This window comes from Lepidochelys kempii, chromosome 25 (genome assembly GCF_965140265.1).
Source record: "Lepidochelys kempii isolate rLepKem1 chromosome 25, rLepKem1.hap2, whole genome shotgun sequence".
Classification (NCBI taxonomy): domain Eukaryota; kingdom Metazoa; phylum Chordata; order Testudines; family Cheloniidae; genus Lepidochelys; species Lepidochelys kempii.
Genome location: NC_133280.1, coordinates 16,787,840 through 16,812,817, shown reverse-complemented (window position 1 = coordinate 16,812,817; position 24,978 = coordinate 16,787,840). Strand labels below are relative to the sequence as shown.

Genomic DNA, 24,978 nt, shown 5'->3' with positions numbered 1-24,978 from the left:
TTGTGAATCTGTTGGTAAAAATGCTCGAACAGTTGTCTTGGGCTTTTCTTACTCTTTAAAATCACTAACGAGAAAATAGCCCCTGATTACATCTGAGCTGTGAATAACATGTGAATATCATGTTGTTGGATTGCTGTGGGATTTTTACTTCACTTAAATACATATTTTTAATAGACATGGCCAAAATCCCATTGTCAGCTGGTGGAAAAAGTTATGTATTATACATTTAGTGAGTCTATACAAATGAATGTTAAAATAAAAACAAATTAAACCAAAGCTAGGGCACTGAAAGCCCTTATACTGTGCCAGAGAAAGGTTCAACAGTGGAGTAATCTTATTTTTTCTGACACTGCACCACTGTAGGAAAGTCCTCATATTTCAGGCCAACTTAATGAACTGTTTTTTATCTGCAGGCTATAACAGCTCGTGATTCAATGGCAAAGTCACTGTACAGTGCCCTGTTTGACTGGATTGTTCTGCGAATTAATCATGCGCTTCTTAATAAGAAGGATATGGAAGAATCTGTTACAGTAAGTTCTTCACCAGAAATAATACCCTCTAAACTTAGCTCTTGCACTTGTGCACATAACGCTACCAAAGATCACCCAATAAGACATTAGGCTCAAATATCTGGAGTGAAATCCTGGCCCAGTTGAAGTTAGTGGTAATATTCTCAATGACTTCACTAGAGCTGGGATTTCAACATAGGTGTCATAAAGGCAACGATCTTCTATCATCTTGAAAAGTGTTTGTTAAAATTTTAAACATGTCAGTCATATTGGAATAGACACTATTACTCATGCTTAGTGCATGGTCAACAACCACGACTGTAATTGTATGATTAGCTCACTTTCACGATGGCCTATCTAACAGGGTTTCTGTATCATTTTCTTAGTGCTTGTCCATTGGTGTGCTCGATATATTTGGATTTGAAGATTTTGAAACCAACAGTTTTGAACAGTTCTGCATAAATTATGCAAATGAGCAGCTTCAGTATTACTTCAATCAACACATTTTCAAATTAGAACAGGTAAGAAAGCGCATGTTGAAGGAATGATCTCCCAGCAAAAGTTTAAGGATGGGATAATAAACCCTTTTATTCACATATTGATATGTCTTGCTTTATAAAGCACCTAACCATTGCAGAAAATTAAAAGTATCCCCTCTCCAAAAAGCTTACGCTGTAACATTATAGTTGTGAAACTATTTAGTTAAAAATCCTGTTTCAGGTCCTAGTTTATTTTGTGGAGTGTGTTTGTATTCTGGTAGAGGCCCCATTTGGGTACCAGGGTCCCATTGTACCAGGCACTGTACATGCACAACAGACAGCTGCGGCCTCCAAGAGCTCAGTCTAAATAGAAGATGGGCTACAACACCAGAATACAACCTAGATAAGGCGAGCACAAGATAACAATGAAACTAAGTTACAAATTTTGGGACTGAAAGTTCATCAACTTCCTGTAGCCAAAAAGGGAATTAGTTTGGAAAGGTTTGGCAAAGCAGTTGAGGTTCGTTTCAAATTATTTCATCCGTTCATAAATACTTTGATTTAGGTGCTTGTACCTGGGGTATCCTGTAGTGAATTAGTCTTAATCCAAGTTAAAATAGGTGGGTCATGCTTTTGGGTTTGTGCATATAGGGTGAAATTACCATTCTGGGGCATATGGCACTGGAGTCACACAATGTGCATTTATTTTATGGTACTGGATTCACATGTGTGCACTGGCATATTTTTATTAAATACGAGGTACCTGGTAAATGTAAAAAAAATCTGGCCGATATTCTGAGAGAATAAGAATGAGGAGATTCAAAGTGATGTTTCTCAGCATGTCCATAATTTGTTTACATTGCATGTAGATGTGAAGGCATTAAAAGCCATTATTATTACCATAGCAGGTAGGAGCCCTAGTCATGGACCAGGACCCTTCCCCCACCCGCCGTGCTAGGCTCTGAATAAACATAGAACAAAAGCCATATACAATAATAGTAAACCAGACTATGTATAAGCAAGAGGGTGTTTTATGGTTACCACAGAGAATGTAAACTTTTCTGTGTCTTTAACCTTTCTGTAACAACTTGGCTGGCAAGAAGTCTCTGTACAGGTGTTTCCTCAATTCCTGTGACTTCAGAAGCTAACTATATAAAACGGGGCTAGCCAGCTGTCTCCCTGTGGGTCCAGTTTCTTTATTAACTTGTATTTAACTGCAGTAAAGTGCTTGAGAGAAGTCTCATTTGTTTGCTCAATGGGATAATAGAGATTTATCTTTCTGTGCTCTGGCTTTAACTGGTTCTGGGTCTGGAACCAAAAATTATTAATCTTTCAGTTGTGAAATCTCTAGAGCACAGAAACAGAAATAGCATCCAATAATAAGGTACGCTGCATCTTCTGTTCTGCAATCTGGGAAAAACCTATCACTTTCCTCATTTTAAATGTCCTCATTAACACATTCAGTATTTAAAATATTCAGTATTTCTCATTGCTTCCCCCTCCAGAGAATGTACTTAATGCATGGATACATATCAATTACATGCTGTGTGTCCTGTAAAATCAGCTAGTGCACTTTGTGTGTGCATGGTATTTGATTTTACGTGTTTTGTGTGGTGCAGCATTCGAGATTACAATCTGGTCTTGTGTCCCTAGGCTTAGGCTTGTTGTTTCTTTGTTTTCTTGCTGCTGGCTTTAGAAAAAAACAAAAAACAAAAACTTTTCTAGATCATGACAAAATAATTTGTCCCATTGTCAATCTGCATGAGGGATAAATTGCTCTGTATTATGTATCTTATGAACAGTGTGTAAACAGCTCTAAGCAAAAAAGTAAAGGAAAAAGTTGCCCAAACGTAAGTAAACACAGCAGAGAGCCAGCAGCATAATAATTTAGGACAGGCATTGTTATCCAGACTAACCGGAGTAAATAGCTATATGCTGTTTTTGTTTTTCTAATTCTGTTTTCCCAAACAGCCTTAATCCTTAAGTAATTCATTTCTTGTATCTCTGTCTGCATGGGTTCCTTCGGGGATTCTTTGCATATCTTTTTTTGAGTAGGGACTTGTTCATAGAACTTAAATATCATTTTTTGTAGTGTATTGTGCATATAAATCAGAGTAGATAAATTGGACAGATTTAGTTCCACCCAATTGAAAGGATGCATTTTCTAACATCCATCATGTAGAAAGCACCTCCACTTCACATTCTGCTGCTTCTCTCTTTTTAAACATGTGGTTCTGTTTTTCACCAGGGTGTAAATACGTTACTCAGAATTGTAAGTGTATTATCTCCAAACCAGTTTGCCTCTGGCTTTCACAGCATAAAGAAAAGCTGGTTGTGGAGCTGGCACTGCAAGGTTGTTTGGCACAAACCTGTGTGGAGGTGTACTTTGCACAACTTTATCAATCAAAACTCCAAACCTTCTGAACCAAGGCAATGCTTACCGAAGGCAAGACATATCCACCATCGCCCTTAGAGAAATGGGTTCCATGTCTCACTCCCCAGTGTTTTGTAGGCCTGGTCTGCCTGGCTTACGGAGTTTACCATACAGAGATAGATTAATATTTTATTTAGAGAATCTATGCTTTAGTATCTATAAGTGAATTTTTTTTTTCTGGTTCTGACTGCCCCTGTATGAACTAACAAACTTGGAACCTGGCAGTATCTATCTAAGGAAGCCCTGATGTGGGATGCGTGTTTAGTTAGCAGGGCTTGACAGGCTGCTGTGGTGATATGGAAATTTTCTTGAGTTGCACAGGAGGAGTATCAAAGTGAAGGGATCGCTTGGCACAATATTGACTATACAGATAACGTGACCTGCATTCACTTAATCAGCAAGAAGCCCACTGGCCTCTTCTATCTGCTAGATGAAGAAAGCAAGTAAGTATCAAGTTTCTTCCTCAAGACTTGCTGTTTGTGTCATAAGGGAAAAGGTTATAAATAGATGAAGTTGATGGTTATGGTAGATAACAAATTAAGGGGAGGGAGGGATCTTTGTATGTACAGTGTACAGCTAAATCAGATTCCTTTCTGAGAAATTACGCCAGTATGTTGATGATCTTGAGTGCTGCTGTAAACGAAACTTGGAGTTTTCACTGTGTAATTATGGAGCTAGTATGAAGCACATACCTGTGGAATGTAATTATGAAAGTGCTGTAAGACATAGCTACTTAGTACCAGTTGTTACAAAGCTTGATAACGGAAGGGGTGTGTGAAATAACTATATGTACAATAGATGTTTCTAAATATTCTGCTTTGTTGTGGACTGCTTTCTGCTTAAAAGTTAACTCTGTAACTCAGCTCTCTAAGTGCCAAAGCGGGGATTATAAGCTGCTTACCCCTGTATAGGGCATAGTTATCCAGTTTGTCACTGCTAGTGATATCTCGGACTTGTACCAGCTCACACCTCTCTGTATGAGCAGGCTTACCTTCATTCATACTTGGAGTGCAAGAAGCTGATATTTCCCACTCTGTTTCCTACTTTGTCCTTAGCTTCCCACATGCCACCAGCCAGACACTACTTGCAAAGTTCAAGCAGCAGCATGAGGAGAATAAATTCTTTGTTGGGACACCAGTGAAGGAACCTGCTTTTATCATCCGGCACTTTGCCGGGAAAGTTAAATATCAGATAAAGGTATGTAGTAGATTTTGAATAGTCACCAAAGGCCCTTTCCTTTCCTTTTCCCTTTCCTATCCTACAATTCAGTATAAACAGAAAACTTGTTGGGTCTGGGTTAGACTTGGTGTGTCACTAGACTTAGATTAGTTTTTTTGTGAAAGTCTTGGAGTGAAGACCAAGACCATGTTAAGAATTATTCAGGCTGACATATCCCCTTAGTCAAACATAGTTCCATAGGAACCCTTTCTGATGTACTGTTTCGGGCCTGGTGATTCTGTTCTGCAGGATTTCCGAGAGAAGAACATGGATTACATGAGACCGGATATTGTTGCTTTGCTGCGAAGTAGTGACAGTGCCTACATTCGGGAGCTGATAGGAATGGACCCAGTGGCTGTGTTCCGCTGGGCTATTCTGCGGGCAGCAATTAGAGCGATGGCTGTCTTCGCAGAAGCAGGACGTCAAAGAGCCCAGAAAACTGCAGGTACTGAGCACACAGAAACCACTCTGGAAATATTTTTAAATACAAGCAGTTGCTGTTCTTTATATCAATAGATCTAACAGATTTACATCTGTAGGATAGAAAGTATTAAAGCTTAATGCTGAAGGGGCAACTGTGTCCTACAGTTTAAATAATTTGTCCAAGGCCAAGAAGGGCATAGATATTGTTATACCTGAGTTCAGAAGTCAGGAATTCCTGCCTTTAAGCCCTGTGTTATGGCTACACCCAGCATGAAAGCCTGTTGCCACCAGTGCATGCTTTAGAAACAGTGTGTGAAATATGATAAAATATTTTGTAAAGCTAGTTGTGATGCAGGCAATTCTAATGCATAGCAGGTATTGTCTGCCTGTCACTGATTATTTAATGGCATTTTGTCAGGCTTCCCAAGCCCCCACTGAGATCCCAGTTTTATAAACTAGATTATTTCATCTTTAATATTAATACTCAGTCTTAAGAGTTTTTTGAATAGATGAGTTTGCCAGCTGTAGTTGAAGCAAAACTTTAGACCCTCAGGTATATTTCTGCAGTTGTGATTGAAATGCTGTATGTTCCATTGTGTGAATAAATTTGTCAAAATTAACAAGCGCTGTCCTTTACTTTCCACAACAGGTGTGGTGCGTCACGGACCCCGGGTTCCTCTGGGAGAACTCCAGAGAGCAAACACACCAGTTGAAAAAGTTTATCGGTGAGAAACATATGCTTGGCCTCTAAATCAGAGCCATTTACACAGAACAATGGGCAGTATCCTAAGGATAGTAGGGAAGAGTTAATTTGCCCTGTGGGGAAGGGCCCTACACTGCCAGGCCATGTTGTCACTGCTATCCACACGCTTGGTTGACAATTCATTTATTTTTTCAGTATCTTGGCAATTGTGTTGAGTTCTTCCAGTTGTTGTTTTTATTAATAGGAAGTAGTACAAAAAATAGGAGATTCGCTAGATGAGGCATAATTGCTCTCTACTTAGTATGCTTAGGCTGTATAAATTGCGATGAGAGACTCAGAATAAGCTGTTCACTTGGAATATCTATCTTTAATTACCCTTCTTCTAAAATGTTCAGAGGCCAAGGATGCCTGAATAACGTTGAATGAATGTGCGTGGGCCTGTGGAAGAAGTGGGGTTTAGAAGGGATTTGGAAGAGGACAGTGGGGAGGATGCTGTGCTGTCATTGGGAATTACGGTAGAACCTCCGAGTTGTGAACACCAGAGTTACAAACCAACCGGTCAACCACACACTTCATTTGGTAGTGGATGTACACAGCAGCAAGAGACGGGAAAAACAAGCCAAAAAAAAGCGCCAGTACAGTACTGTGTTAAACGTAAACTAGAATGTTAAAAACAGAAAAAATAAAGGGAAGTTTAGAAAAAAAGATTTCATAAGATAAAGAAACTCTTTGCTTGTTTCATTTAAATGTCATTTAAATTGTTAAAATCAGAATTTTTCTTCTGCATAGTAAAGTTTCAAAGCTGTATTAAGTCAATGTTCAGATGTAAACTTTTGAAAGAACAACTATAACGTTGTGTTCAGAGTTACGAACATTTCAGAGTTACAAACAACCTCCATTTCCCCCATGTGTGCGTAATGCTGAGGTTCTACTATAGCTTCATGCATAGAGAGCAGCATGGAGAAAAGGAACAGAGGGAACGTTGCCTTGTTGTGAAGGATTCAGTAAACAAGATCCAAGGTGTTGGGCAGGGAACCTAGATGAGTTTTGTTACTTATACACAGTAGCACCCTCCATTTGCTAGCCACTTTCCAGACACTGTGGAAGATGCAGTCCCTGCACCTCTGAGCATGCAGTCTAATTATTTGTGTTACAGTAGTGCCTAGAGGCTTCAATTAAGGATTAGGGTCCTCTTGTACTAGGTACTATAGAAATATCTAAATAAGACAGTCCTTGACCCAGGGATTTGGCAGCATAGGATACCGATGTGATGCAAAAGTACACTGTGAAGAAAACTGGAGCTGTCTATATGCTCTCTCTTGTCTAGATATCACTTCTGTGTCAACTTTCTCTCATTCTGTTACTGCTATGGAATTTTAAGATTTTGCTTTCTGGAACATATCCACTTTTCCTACTTGTTCCCAATTTGAAGTATTAATCCAGATATTATCCAATTTCCCAGCCTCTGGCTGGGATACCAGAAAAGTCTTTTTTCAGATGGAAATAAGGAGCAGATAAACGCATATATTCTACTTTACTTGAAATGCTCTGAAGAAAGGAAGGAAAATAAAGATCTGTCTGCGTGTAAGAAAGAATTGTTTATAAAGTCTTTTTAAGGAGATGCTCCAGCTGGTTGTTAAATAAGAAACAGTGCTACCGAATATCACTGATGTAAACTCTGAACCTAGCCTTACCACTAAGTTTCTAAACTCTCCATCTGTAATTACTGTATGTTGCTTTCTATGTTGTACATTCTTTCCTGTGCTGTTGGACCCTGAAAACTGAAGAATCCATACAAGTCCCCATACTTTTGAAGCCTTTATTTCTAGGAGTATGGCAGTGATCACTGAAAATGCAGTGGTTGGGAGCAGGGAGATTCCTTACAGAGCTAGTTCTGATCATTCCTCTGTCTCTGCATATTTACCTTTCCATACAATATTTAGGTTCTATACATGGTTCTGTGGATGAAGGGAAAGCAGTGGATGTATTGTTTCTTGACTTTAGCAAAGCTTTTGACACTGTCTCCCACAGTATTCTTGACAGCAAGTTAAAGAAGTATGGGCTGGATGAATGCACTATAAGGTGGGTAGAAAGTTGGCTAGATTGTCGGGCTCAATGGATAGTGATTAATGGCTCCATTTCTAGTTGGCAGCCGGTGTCAAGTGGAGTGCCCCAGGAGTCGGTCCTGGGGCCGGTTTTGTTCAATAACTTCATAAATGATCTGGAGGATGGTGTGGATTGCACTCTCAGCAAATTTGCGGATGATACTAAACTGGGAGGAGTGGTAGATACGCTGGAGGGCAGGGATAGGATACAGAGGGACCTGGACAAATTGGAGGATTGGGTCAAAAGAAATCTGATGAGGTTCAATAAGGATAAGTGCAGGGTCCTGCACTTAGGACGGAAGAACCCAATGCACAGCTACAGACTAGGGACCGAATGGCTAGGCAGCAGTTCTGCGGAAAAGGACCTAGGGGTGACAGTGGACGAGAAGCTGGATATGAGTCAGCAGTGTGCCCTTGTTGCCAAGAAGGCCAATGGCATTTTGGGATGTATAAGTAGGGGCATAGCGAGCAGATCGAGGGACGTGATCGTCCCCCTCTATTCGACATTGGTGAGGCCTCATCTGGAGTACTGTGTCCAGTTTTGGGCCCCACACCACAAGAAGGATGTGGATAAATTGGAGAGAGTCCAGCGAAGGGCAACAAAAATGATTAGGGGTCTGGAACACACGACTTATGAGGAGAGGCTGAGGGAACTGGGATTGTTTAGTCTGCAGAAGAGAAGAATGAGGAGGGATTTGATAGCTGCTTTCAACTACCTGAGAGGTGGTTCCAGAGAGGATGGTTCTAGACTATTCTCAGTGGTAGAAGAGGACAGGACAAGGAGTAATGGTCTCAAATTGCAGTGGGGGAGGTTTAGATTGGATATTAGGAAAAACTTTTTCACTAGGAGGGTGGTGAAACACTGGAATGCGCTACCTAGGGAGGTGGTAGAATTTCCTTCCTTAGAAGTTTTTAAGGTCAGGCTTGACAAAGCCCTGGCTGGGATGATTTAATTGGGGATTGGTCCTGCTTTGAGCAGGGGGTTGGACTAGATGACCTCCTGAGGTCCCTTCCAACCCTGATATTCTATGATTCTATGTTCCTTTTGCAGCTGCTCAGTGCTTGATTTCTCATTTGATTGCTCTGAGGATTTCGATATAAATGCTTTTGAAGACATCATTGCTTTTTATGAAAGCAAGAAGTAAGTAGAAGTGAGAAGACTTTGTAGTTGGAGACCAGGGAGGCACATTCCTGGGCAGATGCACCTTCTGAGCATGGTCAGGGCAGAAATCAAGCCTCAGAGAGTGTTACACATCCTAAAATAACTGGTTCATAGCAAATTGGACACTTTCAGCCAAGCGCAAGTGAAGTCCACACTGAACTCTTAGTAGGCCAATAAAACTGATCAGCCATAGTGTCACTCATTTCCTTTAGATATTTTAATGAAAAAAAAATTAACAGCTTTCTTAAAAAGAACTGCCAAAGGAACTAGAGACAATGAATGAATACCTTTTTTAAAAATGGTTGGTGCTGCTTCACTGAGCAGCTTAGAATGGCGATGGCATTTTATGGTCAGAAGTGACTTCTTACACTTCTGTTATATTTTTGGTTTGTGCCTCTCTGGAAAGTAAAGAAGGTAAGTTTTTTGCCAAGATGTGACACTCCCAAGCATGGTGCATGGTTAAACTGATTGATTGAACCACTAATTAGAGACCATCCCAGGCTGACTTTTAAAAGCTAAACATGAGTTTAAAAAAATAACTTCAACTGGAAATGGGAGAAGTAAAACTTCACTTTGATGCAGTTTCAAGTAATCCTGCAACATCTAGCTTTCTGGTCTACTTCTTCATGAGATTGTGCTAAGCAGACATACTGTAACATTCAGACATATTGAAGCTATTCAAAGAAATATTTATATTTATTGCTAGATTAAGTGCAAAAAAGTCTCAAATATTGTCTCTAAAGACCATTCAAATAGCACACAGAATAGCTTCTTTGCACATGTTAAGCTATTTAAAATTGTATTTCTCTACAAGGGAGGAATTCCCACTTTTGGGTCATTTTGCTCCTAGCTAGTTGTTTGCAGAGTTTTCCTTGGACATCGCATTAAGGACTTGTTGACTGTGTTGACTTCTATTGGTGAAAAGCTGTGATCCTCAGTGCATTCAGAATTGATGACCCAAAAGCGTGCATCAAATGGACACTAGGCCTAGAAAATAACTTGACACTTGACCCTGATATTTAAAACATGGAGGCACTAATTGATATGTCAAGCCAGCACTTTCTCTTCCAGAAATGTTCATGTTTAGGGAAAAGTAGCCTTGGATGGACCTGCTGTTTAGAACATACTGGGTGATGGGACTTCCTTTTTATCTCCTTGTTTTCTCCCTCATGGCTGTCTTTGTCTGGCTGTGGATCGTTTAGTGACTTGCATGACCAAATCATCAAGAGCATAAAAGGACTTCCCTGGCAGGGTGAAGATCCCTGTAGGCTGCTTCGGTCACTCAGTCGACTTCAGCAACCTCACTTCCATTTTCTGTGAGTTTTGGTGCTCTGGGCATTGCTTTGCAAGTGTAACAATAATGAAGCAGTTATTACAGTCCAGAACAAAATGGTTATTTTTGTGACAGTAGAGCAAGCCGCTCTTAAGATTAATTTAAACAAAACAGAAATTTTGAGCAAAATATTTCCTCTGTAAAAGTGCACTACCTGTAGTGGCTGCAGAGAATGTTACATTGCTTCCTTTGCACGAGCTAATGCTAAATTCTGCTTTTGATACCAACTGGCCTCCAAACACCAAATTGTATAGAAAATCAAGTTTCACAACATATAAGTACAATTTTTATAGTGAGGGTGCTGAGTGCCATTGAACCAAACTATAAATCCTGTATATGATGGAAATCGCTTTAAGGCATGGGGTGCAGCAGCCCCCCTAGTTCCAGCATCTGTGAAGATAAGGAAGTGAATAGTTTCCCAAAGTGCAGGACATAGGCTAACCATACATACATTCCTAGATCCAGTGTCTTTAACTGTCAGGTGTAATTATGTATGAAAATGAATCTATAATAGGTTGCATAATAAGGGGATATTAATTGCCTGACACTGATCTGGGACACACCTTACACCAAAGGGTTAACACTGCAGGAATTAGCAGGGAGTGAAATGCAGCCCCATTCCCGAGGGATTCGTTTTCCAATTCACTACCTCATTCCATTTGGTATCTTTGTGCCCTAGCCTAGGAAGTCCTGGAGATGATCCCATTAGTGAGGCCTCAGAATTCCTAACTGGCATGTGCTGTTCAGCTGTGAACAGCTCCCTGCTCTCACAGAGTGATGCTGGGACCACCAGAGATAGCCTTTTGGCAGTACATAAGTGTAATAAGGAGACTTCCAAAGACTGTACAGTTGGTTGTATAGACTAATAGCATGTGTTTTGTTTTTGTTTTTTTAAAGCAAATACAGCATATGCACCAATTAAAATTTCTCTAACAGCTGTGAATTTTATTTGTAGACAAAACATTTCCTTTTTGCTAGTACTGCAGGTATTGGAAATTGGCAAAACAGTCTCCTTGCAAAGTCGCTTGCAGTCCCTGCATTAATCAGTTATAAGGAACTCCTATGTATGCATGAACACCTCCTGAAGCTGTTGCACTCATTCTCTTCTGCTCTGCATCTTAGCATGGTCTAATTTGCAAGGCATGGCTAACATGCTGAACTAACAAAAATCATATTATGTATTGTTTCTTAAACAATCTTTAATATTTTAACAGGAAGAGTAGAGGTACCAAACAAAAGCAGATCATTCCCAAGGTAAATTTATTCAGCACATTTTATGATGTCTTGGTTTTGCAAGTAATGAATATGCATCGTGCGTCAGGAAAACTGTTCGAGAAGACAAAAAAGTGTTCATCTCCCTTTCACATCCAAAAGATGATTTTGCTGTATAGGTACAGTTTCTTCTTTTATCTGAAGAGTTACGGAAATATTTCTTGAATCCTCTTTCTGTAAAGTGATGTGCATGTAACTGGAAGGCTTATGGAATAGCTAAATATGTGGAGAAAGCACATTTCAGTGTTCCTAGAAGCCAGGAACACTCTTTTCTAGATACTACATCTGAGGTAAACCTACTGAATTCTGGAGCTCAAGTAGAGTTCACAGATCATCTGTGACTCATCCAGGCAGTGGAGACTAGTTGTGGATGAACCTACCTGCATTAGGATATGGGAGGAGATGGCACATGTGCAGAGCCACTGACTAGCCCACAAGGGGCAGAAGTATTGGGGGGAGGCTGTGTGTTTTCCTGTCCTTGAGGAAGAAATGGTTTTGGTATTTGGAAGAGAATGATTTAGGTTTAAAATAAAAATCATGAGATTCACTGAGGGCTTCAACCATTTTCCGTATTACAAGTGTGATCACAGTTTATATAGATGTATATTGACTGAGTGAAAACGGCAAATCTCTTTGTTCTAGAACTTGCTGGACTCCAAGTCTTTGAAGCTTATAGTGAGCATGACTCTGCATGATCGGACTACAAAATCCCTCTTACACTTACACAAAAAGAAGAAACCACCTAGCATAAGTGCACAGTTTCAGGTAAATGAGTGAACTGGAGAGAGATTGATATTTCAGCCTTCATAGAGGATCAGAAACCACTGCTATGCCATGGAGCATGCAGTGAGTGCACACCACTGAGGACCTATCCCTGAACAGATCTGACTTCTGGTTTATTTCCTAAACCTGTTTGCACATTCTCTATATAGATCTGGGGGTAGTGACCCCTCAGGGGGTCACAAGGTTATTACATGGGGGGTCACGAGCTGTCAGCCTCCACCCCAAACCCTGCTTTGTCTCCAGCATTTATAATGGTGTTAAATATATTAAAAAGTGTTTTTAATGTATAAGTGTGGGGGGGGGGTCGCACTCAGAGGCTTGCTGTGTGAAAGGGGTCACCAGTACAAAAGCTTGAGAACCCCTGATATAGATGATCAGCTCATTCTCCTAGCTCTTATGCAATCTTCTGACACTTGTGGTCTGCCCTGTGTCACCAAAAAAATAGGACCTTCTGGCAGTCAGCACCCATGGGGTAGGCTGCACTAGGTCAGTCATAAGCTACACAATTAGTTGTTGCCATTGTTTGGAGTATCTCCAAGGATTAGAGGTGAAGGTGTCTTGATGTTTCTGCCAGAGAAAGGAAAAAACTAACACAAAAGAGATGAAATGGTGGCACCTAAGGCCCCCTATCAGATCAATTGTTGTTTGATTAGCCATAAGACTAGAGAGGCCTTGTACTCAGAGGAGAAAGGTCTGCTATTGCCAAAATATCATCATCATCATCAAACACACACAGTGTACTAAGGACCGTTGTGTCAACCAGAGTGACCACATTTGACAGCATCGCACCAGGTGGTATGAAGTTCCTAGATCTGGCTTTATCCTATGAACACCAATCTCTGGGCAGCCCCGTGGTCAGTGCCAGGTATGATCAGGGTGTGCACCCCTTTGTGCGTTTGATGGAGAGTGAGAGCACAGTGTGTGTAGGGTGTTTTTGTCCATTTGAACAACATGACTGAAGAACATTCAAAGCTATTGCTAAAGGCAACTCAAAATAGTGATATTTGAAGAATGAGTGTATTGAATGTCTCATTCCAGAACTCCCTCAATAAATTACTGGAGACCCTGGGGAAAGCGGAGCCATTTTTCATCCGCTGCATCCGCTCCAATGCTGAGAAGGTAGGTCATTCTGCCTCCCAGAGCTAAGTTGGTCTGATTAGTGGATGTACAGAAAGGGCATCCCCATCAATGTACATTGTCAACATTTTAGATTTGACTTTGCTTTAAGGCAGCCTGCAACTAGCATGTGTAAAGGCAAATTGTGTTTTCTCTGATACTTGATAAAAATATAGTAGTGCATGAAATAATTCTTAGCCCTTTCTTCAGTTTTTGAAGAGAATGTAATGAAAGCAAGAGACTCCTGTGTGTTGTGGGGAGGGGTTCAATGACTGATGTCCTCCTCAAATGGCTTTTGTCAAAACAGCCACAGCAGCCCTCTTATAAAACTTGTGTCATCACAGCAAGCCTTGGGGATTATGGTTCTGGCAGGTTCAAGGGACTGGCAGCTAGTTCTAGCTCTACTCAGGTTTGGAGTTACAGGATGCAGTTACCATAAGAGAGCTGTTTGGTGGCATGTGTGGAATGAATTAGTGGGTCTCAGTACAGTTCTTTGTGGATAGATGTCTGCACCTCAGGAATGACCATTTTGGCGCTAGTTGCTCCGTTGTTAGTTCTACCAGAAGTACCAAGAAGAATGCAAAGATGAATAATAACAAACACAATTCTTTATATTATTTGGTTACTCTGGTTATTTTTTCTGCTATGCCACGTAAAGTGCTGTTGCTCTTCTGTCAAGTGGTAGCAGATGCTAGGGTCTTGCTGGTTGCTGATTTCTCCTCCTCCAAAGGGAAACCAATGTGGAGTCTGGGTACTTTCTTATTGCAGCTTGTTCATTTACACTGTAGACACCAGTCCTCAAAGAGAGGAGGTCATAAACTGCATGTAGGTAATATGCTTATTCTGAAATCTTAGTCCAAACACCAATGTCCAATTTCCAGGAAGCAGTTCTGTCCCAAGAACTCTAGTTAGAGAAATAAAGGCAGAGAGCAAACTTCTCCAAGCTTCCTCAAAGAACCTACATCACAAAATTAACAGTATACAATAGAACCTCTGAGTTATGAACACCAGAGTTACAAACTGACCAGTCAACCACTCACCTCATTTGGAACTGGAAGCACACAATGGGGCAGCAGCACAGGCCCAAAAAAAAGGAAATACAGTACAGTACTCTGTATTCAATGTAAACTACTAAAAAATAAAGGGAAAGTTTAAAAAAAAATGACAAAGTAAGGAAACTTTCTATGCTTAATGACAGGTTTCAGAGTAGCAGCTGTGTTAGTCTGTATTTGCAAAAAGAAAAGGAGGACTTGTGGCACCTTAGAGACTAACAAATTTATTTGAACATAAGCTTTCGTGAGCTACAGCTCACTTCATTGGATGCATTCAGTGGAAGTGAGCTGTAGCTGATGAAAGCTTATGCGCAAATAAATTTGTTAGTCTCTAAGGTGCCACAAGTCCTCCTTTTTTTTTCTATGCTTGTTTCATTTTAATTAAGATGGTTAAAAGCAGCATTTTTCATCTGCATAGTAAAGTTTCAAAGCAGTATTAAGTCAATGTTCAGTTGCAAACTTTTGAAAGAACAACCATAACGTTTTGTTCAGAGTTACCAACATTTCAGTTACCAGCAACATCTCTTCCTGAGGTGTTCATAACTCTGAGGTTCTACTGTAGCATTTCTTTAAGAATTCTACACTGCTCACATGCTAAAAAGAACTTTAAAGATTGTATGTAATAGTGCCATTTTTTGACTCCTGCCATAAAAATACTGTCTCCAGCTGTGTGGATCTGAAGGGAAGAAATGTAAATATTTTGGGGTAGCGGGCTTTAGGTGAGTAGGAGAAAGGTGTCACTGACAGAAAATCAGTGTAAATTCTCAGTAAGAGATCTTGTCTTAGAGGAGATGGTGTAAATTGTGTCCTGTGTTTAGGTCTCTGTTGCCCTGTGTCTCTTTCAGAGGGAGCTATTCTTTGATGAGGGATTAGTGTTGCAGCAGTTGAGATACACTGGCATGTTGGAGACTGTGCGAATCCGAAGATCTGGTTACAGTGCCAAATATACGTTCCAGGTACTTGGGGTGCAGTGGGATCAAACCAGTATGATTTGGGAAGCATCTGCTTCTATTAAAAAAAAACAAAAAAAAACCACACCACTTATGAGACGCACAGGTGTCTTCAGCTGTGTGTCTCTATAATATATGCTGCTATGACCACTTGGACTCAGTTTCAATTTCTGTGCTAGGAAGTATCTGCTTAATCTAGCTCTGAAACCTCAGTGAAATGCTATCTAAAAGCATGTGTCATTAACTTAGACAGGTCCTGTATATGCTGACAAGGCACAATCTGAACTGCTCTGAGGTTTATCTGTGCTGTTCTAGTTATTGCATGTAGAGAATCTTAATGTCTCAGCTATGTATATGTCAATAGGCCTATCCCATTATAAAGTAATATACTTATAGCCTCTGCATATGGCAAATATACACACACCTCCATATACTAAGCATTAACTTGGATGTGAAACTGGAAGGAGCCAGCATTTTACAGGTTAAAAAATATTAGTGCAACTTTGGAATATTGATATTAGTAATATTAGTACTTCCTGAAATTAAGCTAAGTTATTTGGGCTGCAATGATTTGGAAGCTAGAGCTAGTTAGAACTCCAGACTCCTGAATTGTCTGCTAACTCTGGTCTCTCAAAAGAAAAGGAGTACTTGTGTTATAGCTATAGCTCACGAAAGCTTATGCTCAAATAAATTGGTTAGTCTCTAAGGTGCCACAAGTCCTCTTTTTCTTTTGCGAATACAGACTAACACGGCTGCTACTCTGAAATCTGGTTTCTCACTGTCTCTGTTTGTTACCGACTCAGGATTTCAAAGACCAGTTTCAAGTGTTACTACCCCAAAATGCTAAAGCCTCGAAGGAAGAGATCTCAGCTCATCTGAATAAACTGAAACTGGACAAAAACAACTACCAAATAGGAAAGACCAAGGTCTGTAAAATGTGTCCTCCACTTCAGCCCCTGTAAGAAACACTAATGTGCTGAGTCTGCACGTTTTGCTGGGAAATCCCAACATATATTTGAATTTCTTTCTTCTCCTATCCACAGAAAAATGAACTGTTTTAAAAATTTGACTCTGTCTTCTCCAGGATATCTCAATTGCTTGTAGCTCCTCCAATCCCTTATTAAGACAGCTAACGGCAGCATCCTGGACTTGGTGCAGGGCTGTACCCTGCAGCGACAGCCTTTATACTTTAAGAACATTGGCTCTGTGGACCATGAGCACCACTGGCTTTTATCACAAAGATCAGTGTTTCCATTTAGAAAGAGATTTGTGCTGCCTTCAGAGTAGTGTGTGGTGGAATCTGAACATGAGGGTTTAGTTAGTAAAACAGAATTTAAAATAGATTTTTGGGAGGAAGAATTCATGATGTTGGGCTTTACAAGTGAACCATATTCCCAGCCCTGTGTGGGACAGAATTGTGGCTATCTATCCTCCATTTATGTTTAATACCCAGAAAACTAGGAAATGGGATGGAAAAACTTATTAATGTATCAGATATAATGAACAGATGTTATGTGGCAGGAGGCAGCCATAGCTGTTTGAAAAATGAAATGCAATACTCTTATAACTTGAAAGCAAAGTATATGCATACCCAAGTATAGTATCCCTGGAATATATCCTTCTAAGAGGTGGAACAGTCTGGTAGTGATTAATGCTCATGTGACCTTTTTTACTGACTAGGTGTTTATGAAGGAGGCTGAACGACAGATGCTACAGGACACACTACATAAAGAAGTGATCAGGAAGATAGTTCTCCTTCAGAGCTGGCTCCGGATGGTTTTGGAGAGGAGACACTTTCTCAGAATGCGGCAGGCAACCATTACTCTGCAGGTATGTGTAACTTGATTTTAGTGTGAGCTGCAAATCTCTGCCAAAAACATTTCTGTGGTTGCCTCTGACCAATGAAATCTTGCTTCTAGACTTGTTGGCGTTCATACCGTATTAGGAGGGCATTGGAGAGGACTAACGCTGCCATTTACATTCAGTCGGTATGGCGAGGATACAGGGAGAGAGAATCCTACCATCAGCAGAGGAAGAGAATCTCCCTTTTGCAGGCTCTTGTCAGGGGACACCTACAGCGCAAGAGGTAAAGGAAAAGGAGTGATCTGGTTCAGCCAGGCCTAAATTCAGATACCGCTCAGGCTGTTTCAGAGCTAGCTTGCTATGGTTGCAGGAATGAATTCTTCATTATGGTGCATTGTCACCAGGTATTGGTAGAGCTAATCTGATCATGTGACCTTATGATATCTTAAGGTATCGTCCCTTAAGAAAGAAGAGTAAAAGCTGCATGTGGCCAGATTTAAACTGGGAAGTGACAGCCCAGGCACTGAGTTTTTGGGTTAAGCCAGAGTGCCCAAGCAGGCTACAATGGCAGCTTGCCCAATGTGCAAGGGTTGCACCGGTGTGGAGCAGGTTGTAGATGTCCTAATCATACTATAGAGCTGAAGCTTGCAGAGACTACAAAGCTCCAAGCAGCCATGCTGAGACTTCAAAATTGAAGATACCCACTGGTTGTACTCTGTGAGCCATATTTAACCCACACCCATGCTTCTTGCCCACTTCTGGGTTAAGCCTTTACACATGCTGTCTTTAATGTGTTTTAACCTAGATTTCAACAAATGATTGTGGAAAAGCAACAGGAAATGCAACAAGCTCAAGAGGGAGAGGCTAGTGTAAGCCCAGAAGATGGTAATGAACTGGCATTGGAGCAGTTGGATGTAAAACCTGAAATGCAGCCGGATCAAGGTGTTGAACAGATGGCAGCAGGAGTAGATGGAGCTCAGAATGATCGAGATGAAAAACTGAGCCAAGCTACTGAAAAGACCATTCCTTCTCAGAAGAGCATAACAGATGTCCATGAGAAGCTCACAAGCAGTCGGGAGAAACGGGAATCTCGCCGGCAAAGGGGTCTGGAACATAATAAATTACAGAATAAGCACGTCCTGTTCCCCTTAGAGGAGCAGTCTTTAGTATGTCATGAAGAAAAAACCTCTGAAAAGGAGACTCCAGAAACTGTCCAAGAGCCAAACAAATTCACGGCAGAAGACACAGTCCTTCCAAAAGGTACAGAGGAAGAGAGAATCTCAGTGGAAGAAAACAAAACCCCTTCAGACACACAGGTCCTAGGTGAAATACTGGACAGTGAGGTCTCCTTTCCCAAGCAATCCAATGACTCAAAACAGGAAATACTAGATAAGGATATTGATAAAGTGAAAATTCAAGAGAACCAAAAGAATCAAGTAAAAGGCAGCCAAAGCTTCACCTGTCCTGAAAGGCCGTCGGATCTCTCACTGAACGTTAAAAAGAATCTTGCTCCCACCAGAAGCTTTCAAACTGCAGATGAGAATTATGGAAATAAAAATAAACACCGAATCTTGAAGGTGGACAAAGATCTGGACAGCCCCCCCTCTTTCCAAATTCAGAGGTATCTGCATGACCCGGGAGAACTGAGGGACAAGCGGGAGAAATGGAAAGGAAAGAGGCAGTCAGAGGCTGGTCAGAATGATGTACTCAGCCAGTCTTTGGATGAAAGAAACCGAACTGGCCAATCCCCTCAGACCCTACTAGCGTAAGAACAGCTTTCCCAATTGCTTTGACGATTCTGTGGTCAGTAGCAGCTGGCTTTAGAGAAATCCATTATCAAAAATATTTAAAATAAAGGCTGGGAGGGGAGGAAGTATTGTGGCAGCCTGTTCACCTGGCCCCAGTGTGGGGTAAAGAAATTCTGTCTGTGCTTTAAAATTCCTGGGTTCTGAGGCCCTAATCCTGCAGTTAGATCCATGTGGATAAAACCTTGTACTCTTGCTGAGCTTCCTTGAAGCTAATGGGGTTTTCTAAAGGATCCAGTGCTGCTGTGTGGATCCAGTTTGAGGACTGAGGCCTTAGCAAGTACATTAGTACTTGCTGATTGTCTGCATCTCTCAAAGAACTTTCTTTCCTACATCACTGGATAAAATGTTGCTCCAAAATGGCCAATCTCTTCAGATCCCCAGCATTGGCTCCATGCTTATGGTAGACAAAATTTAAAGTAAAGAATCTTTGACTTTTAAATGTAAATATATTGGAAGAGTGGTGGATTACAATAATATGTGTCAATTAAGATTCTCCTACACAGGTTAAAATCAACAGGTGGGATTTTTTTAAAATGCTTAAATCTGAAGGATACTTCTCAGTAGGTTATAACTCTTTTATGGGAAGTAAGATTTTGTCCTGAACTATCTGACAATATGAACTTTGATTCTTAAAATATAAAATCTGGTTTTTCAATGCAGAGTAATACTCTTCTAATCTTATAGAAAGAAGGGGACTATTTCTTCGCTGGATGATATCGCTAACCTTGCTCAGTCTGTCACCAGGATTCAGGTATTCACACTCTTCAGAAGTGTATTTTCTTTTTTCCTTACTTGCCTTATTAGGAGTGTGACGCATAGGACCTTGTGTATATTTGAAATGCAGTGTGTACTGTAAATGCAAGTTCCTGTTAAGTCAACCTTTGGCTTAATTTCCATGTAATATGAAAAGTTTAATGTGCCAGCTATTACACAGCAATTTGTCCATTGAATTTTATATGCTTTCACAAATGGAGTCCCAGATGAGGCATTATATATAATAGGGCATTATCTTGCCACATGAGGGAATCTACAAATTGAGTGAAGTGGATTCTTTCGATTGTTGTACAAAAACAAAACTTGGTAGATTTCTTAAAAGATAAAACTTAAATACGTGAACTAGCACTTCCTTCATGGACTGGATTTTAAAGATCGTTCTATTTCTTTAATATTCTGTAGCCATCTCTGGAAACAATGGCGGAGGAGAAGAGCAACAAGAAACAGACTGTGCAAAGGAAGTCCAGTGAACAGTTATCGCCCTTGGATTCAGCTGTCTCAGTTCAGCCACCTAACCAGCCGATGGATGCCAAGTACGTGTTCTGTGTGTGTCTATGGGATTGACTTCAACCAAGCGAACCAAAGAACATGCCCTTTCTATAGCATGCCCTGTTATGCCCAAGTATTGCACATGTCTCTGTGTATGATTATAGTGCTGTGGGACAAGGTAGGGAAAAACAAGAAATATTTTTCTCAGCCAATCAGCAAAAACGTGTTAGTACCAATGATAGACATGTATTGCATTTTTTGTGCATCCGTTATCCCTGGAGCTTTGGTTCTACCAATAGATTTTTGGGAAAATACTCTATTATATACATCTATAATTAATTTATTGACTGACTGACCATTTCAGATAATGTGTCATGCCCTCTCTCTCTGCATTCTGGAAAGTTGTGAATTAGTATATGTAGTAAATATAATCCAGGTAGACACTCCCTCCTTCCGTTCCCTTCCCTTCCCTTCCCCTTGTCTCAGGCTTTACCTTGCTAGTGCTTGGAACTTATGCTTTGAAGATTTACTTCTCTCTATCATGGCTGTTAATTGTACAGTTAAACACACCCTTTCTCTTAAAGCCTGTCTGTGTCTGTATAAAACAAGCTTCCATTACAAACATATAAAAGAAACATGCAACCTGCTTTTACTTTCAGATCCACATTTAAAAGTCCTCTGCGCAAGCTGCTGGGAAAGAAACCAGACAAGAAATACATTAAGGAGAGTCCTGATGTAATGGAGGAAGGAGAGAATCTCCCTCTTCTATCGTGTATTCTGATGTCAGAAGCAGTGGAGTCACAAAAATTATCAGAAGGTGAGTTTCCTCTGCTCCGTTTCAGCCAAGAATGTGCAAGGAGTAGAAATAAAAAAAATGGGTTGATTGCAGAACCTTCACAGCATTAGAGCCACAGTGAACATCTCAAAAATTGTCCTTTTCAAATTCCCAGTGGTGCCTATGGATGGCAGCTTACCCTCGTGTTCAGTGAAATTAAGTTTCTGCAAGCATTAGAAATGTTCTGTGATCAAAGTTACCTTCATTTTTCAGAATAATCAAATCATATGTGACTAAAGTAAAACTTTAGATTCTGTTCTGCTTCCCATTGAGGCAATGTTTCTCAATAAGCCTTCTAATTTTACTAAATAAGCTGTATGTTCCTATGGAAAAGGGAAGTAATCTACGCAGAGTTTCAGACTTAGTTTGTCCTCGCGGCTTCTTCTCTTGTGTAGTCTTAGGGCTTGTCTACACTTACCGGGGAATTGATGTGCGGCGATCGGTTTAGTGGGTCTAGTGAAGACCCGCTAAATCGACTGCAGATTGCTCTCCTGTTGACTCCTGTACTCCATGGGAACGAGAAGAGTAAGGGGAGTCGATGGGAGAGCATTTCCCACCGACACAGCACAGTGTGGACCCTGCGGTAAGTAGGCCTAAGCTACATCTACTTGAGTTATACTATTCACGTAACTCAAATTGCATAGCTTAGACAGACTTTCCCCTATAGTGTAGACAAGGCCTTAGTCTTAATGCTATATTTGGCCAGACTTTGTCACCAAAATTATAGATATGGAAACAGTAATTCTTAAATGTGGTTGGCATGTCTTAAGTGCAAGAGTTTTTGTTTAGAAAGGTGAACTAAATTTATACATTTTAAAATCTGAAGCTGTATGCATCTCAAACTCACTCTTGGTGGATATTGCATTAATATATTCCATGCAGACATATCCACTCCAGCTAGATGCAATTGGACATGTTCAGAATAGTGTTCTGAATTTCTGGCTTCCTTGTGTTTAACCGTGGTTTCTTTGTAGTTTTAACAGTATGAATGCCCAGACTTGATCGCAAAGGGAAAACTGCAAGGCTGGAGTCTTGTCCAAGTCTTGTCTTGGAATCCAAAAATCTCCAGAAACTGCATTATCCTAAAAGTTTGTGCAGAGAATAAGATAATTGTAGATTTCTTTTGTTTACTTTAAATATTTCTGGTGATATGTATTTGACTTGGCCTTGTGTTAACTGGACATCACTATGAAATGAATTGTTTAAAAGCAGCTGCGATGATTATAAAATACAATCGTGACCCTTCCCATATTGTTGGTGCCATGCTTTCCATTGTGCAGTGCAAGGGAGCTGAGCGAAGTAAAGCTGCAGAATACTATCTTCTCTAGAATATATACTGATTCTTTTCCCCAGCTCCTTCTGGACAGCCACGTCGCCCCCAGGCAGGAGAGCGACCTGTGAAAGAAACTAGCAAAGGGAAAAGGAACCGTAATATTAAAATCAGCAAGGTTTCAGCAGTGTCTGAGAAGTGGCCACCTTCTGTGTTCCGTGAGATCACAAATGCCAATGAGCTGAAATATCTTGATGAGTTCCTTCTAAACAAGGTGAGATGAATGGAATGCAGATCAGTGTTGTAGGACCAGTTATCTGATTATGGTTCTTCTCACTCCATTTTTACTTCTTGTGAACTAATATAAATTGGAGTGGAAGCTTTTCATGATTTATATTTTACGTTGTATATTTTCTCACCTTTTGAGATGTCTTTATGCCCAGACTTCCAAGGAAGGTCTGCTTAGAACTGTTATATGAACGGCCTTGGGACATTTCTTTCAGCCCTGTTCTGTAGCTGCTGTATGTGGGGATGTCCTTTGACCAGGAATTCCATGAGCAGGAGTTCCATGGCCATGGAACTGGGTCTTTAGCTATATCATTCAAAGTACTATTGCTCATCATGAATTGCCACTGAATAAAGTGCTGTGTCTTTCTGGTTTTCTCAAAATGTAAATATGAAATTGCTGCTAGTGTGATTTTTGTGCAAAAGTGCAAGTGCTGAGTAGAAATGTCAGATTGCTTTGAACGAATGTTGTTGCCACTCCTAACAACCTGGAGGTGCCCAGTTCACCAGCGTGGGATTCGAAAGATTATTCTCCCAGGCATCGGCTTCAGTGATGATTTAAGGGGAGGAGGGAAGTGATTTAATAACTTGACACAAACTAGATCCTGCTGGATTTTTTCTCAGTCCAGGTGTTTCTAATGCATATGGTGTTTACCTCCCTTGGCAAGTCGCCTTCATACTTGAATGCAGGCAGCAAGGTGATATTAACAAGAATGTATGGATAAGAAGAGCACAGTCATTGCAGAAGGAGGCATAGACAAGTATTATCTTTCCATGTGTGACAGAACCTCTTAGTATTATCAAGATGCATCAGGAAATCCCATTTTGGGTAATTAGAAGCTTCAGACATGTCTGATCCAAAACGGTTAGCTTAAACATAGTACAGACTGGATGTTCTCTCCTTAAATATGATTGTGACAAATACCCTTGCCTTTCAGATAAATGACTTGAACTCCCAGAAGTCTGCTACTGAATGTTTATTTTTTGAAGCCACAGAAAAGTTTAGAGGAAATATCAAAACAATGTACTCTGTTCCTGTAAGTAATATACCTTGTTAGCCCTAAAAGTGATGTGAATATCACACGGATTTTGCAAAGAGCTGAAGTTAAACATTTAAAATGAATGCTCTAGCTTTACTTGTTCGTATTATCCTGAGTCTTTCAGCATCCAAGTAGGAATTTCGAACACTGATTAAATATTTCAGTACTGTTTTATTTCAGTGATAAAATTAGGGTACAAATGTCAGATCCTGCAAACTTACTCATACAAATAGATGCATTTCTTTCTTTCCCTTTCTCATCACCTCTCTGACCACTTGTTACAGTGCTGCAGCAAAGATGGCAGGACGTTATTGTCATCAGCTCGTCCATGTTGCTGCATTAGTTACCCAGTGGGTGACCATTAAAAATTATCCATCAGTGTTTCAACATTAAATTAATGGCTAAAAAAAAGAATGATGCACTTTATTGCACTGATTGTTCAATTTGAATCATGCCTTTACTTCCACTAGAACGGGCAAATCCATGTCGGCTATAAAGATCTGATAGAAAACTATCAGCTTCTAGTTATAAATCTTGCAAAAGAGAGGGAACAGAAAGACGTCAATCTGGTTTTAAATCTCTTCCAATCCCTTCTCGATGAGTTTTCCCGAGGATACGCAAAAAAAGAAGTGTCAGAGCAGCACAAGGTATAGTACTTCCTTTCCACTAGTCGTGGTGGTTGAAAAAGTTGCTTTAAAAGTGTTTAAAGAATTAGAACCACATTTTTCCCAATGTCATTGACGTAGTCCATGTTACTTCAGAACATTTTCCCACCTTGGTGTTCTTTTCGGAAACTTTTTTTCTATTTATTAATCCTGAATCCAGCACCTGGTACTAGATTTTCACAGACTTTGGCCAATTTATTTGAAGGTATTTCTCATTATTATGCATTTTTCAAGATACTGAAAATACTAAGATCAAGTTGGGAAAAATATTTTAAAACCTCCAAAATTCTTGGTAGGGTTCATCAATTCCAACGCTTTATCCCCAGACAGCAACCCCCCTCCAGCAGATTCAGGAGATGGTTTGAACTCTGAGAGGAACCTTATCCAGCTATGTTATGCTAGCAGGTAGAGGCTGCAATGTAGAGCCTCAGATGAAGCTGGAGGTGGAATGGGGGCTGTAAAGTTGTGAG

The 24,978-nt window shown here is 40.4% G+C and overlaps 1 protein-coding gene across 10 annotated transcripts in view; it reads left to right on the top strand.

Moving 5' to 3' along the window:
* Nucleotides 1-24,978, top strand: part of MYO9B (myosin IXB) — a 77,248-nt gene that overhangs the window by 40,619 nt on the left and 11,651 nt on the right. For 5 of the 10 annotated variants that reach the window (XM_073324207.1, XM_073324209.1, XM_073324208.1 and 2 more), the window contains 22 exons: nucleotides 414-530; nucleotides 896-1,030; nucleotides 3,744-3,865; nucleotides 4,478-4,619; nucleotides 4,890-5,085; nucleotides 5,713-5,788; nucleotides 7,798-7,848; nucleotides 8,923-9,012; nucleotides 11,581-11,620; nucleotides 12,281-12,403; nucleotides 13,460-13,540; nucleotides 15,435-15,545; nucleotides 16,343-16,465; nucleotides 17,220-17,369; nucleotides 17,459-17,625; nucleotides 18,148-19,107; nucleotides 19,835-19,901; nucleotides 20,327-20,457; nucleotides 21,073-21,230; nucleotides 22,602-22,792; nucleotides 23,742-23,840; nucleotides 24,314-24,490. In XM_073324207.1, the coding sequence (XP_073180308.1) occupies nucleotides 414-530; nucleotides 896-1,030; nucleotides 3,744-3,865; nucleotides 4,478-4,619; nucleotides 4,890-5,085; nucleotides 5,713-5,788; nucleotides 7,798-7,848; nucleotides 8,923-9,012; nucleotides 11,581-11,620; nucleotides 12,281-12,403; nucleotides 13,460-13,540; nucleotides 15,435-15,545; nucleotides 16,343-16,465; nucleotides 17,220-17,369; nucleotides 17,459-17,625; nucleotides 18,148-19,107; nucleotides 19,835-19,901; nucleotides 20,327-20,457; nucleotides 21,073-21,230; nucleotides 22,602-22,792; nucleotides 23,742-23,840; nucleotides 24,314-24,490 (3,507 nt within the window). Of the gene's footprint in view, nucleotides 1-413; nucleotides 531-895; nucleotides 1,031-3,743; nucleotides 3,866-4,477; nucleotides 4,620-4,889; nucleotides 5,086-5,712; nucleotides 5,789-7,797; nucleotides 7,849-8,922; nucleotides 9,013-10,235; nucleotides 10,350-11,580; nucleotides 11,621-12,280; nucleotides 12,404-13,459; nucleotides 13,541-15,434; nucleotides 15,546-16,342; nucleotides 16,466-17,219; nucleotides 17,370-17,458; nucleotides 17,626-18,147; nucleotides 19,108-19,834; nucleotides 19,902-20,326; nucleotides 20,458-21,072; nucleotides 21,231-22,601; nucleotides 22,793-23,741; nucleotides 23,841-24,313; nucleotides 24,491-24,978 lie in introns of all 10 variants that reach the window. The other 5 variants (XM_073324214.1, XM_073324210.1, XM_073324217.1 and 2 more) reach the window with 3 other exon arrangements.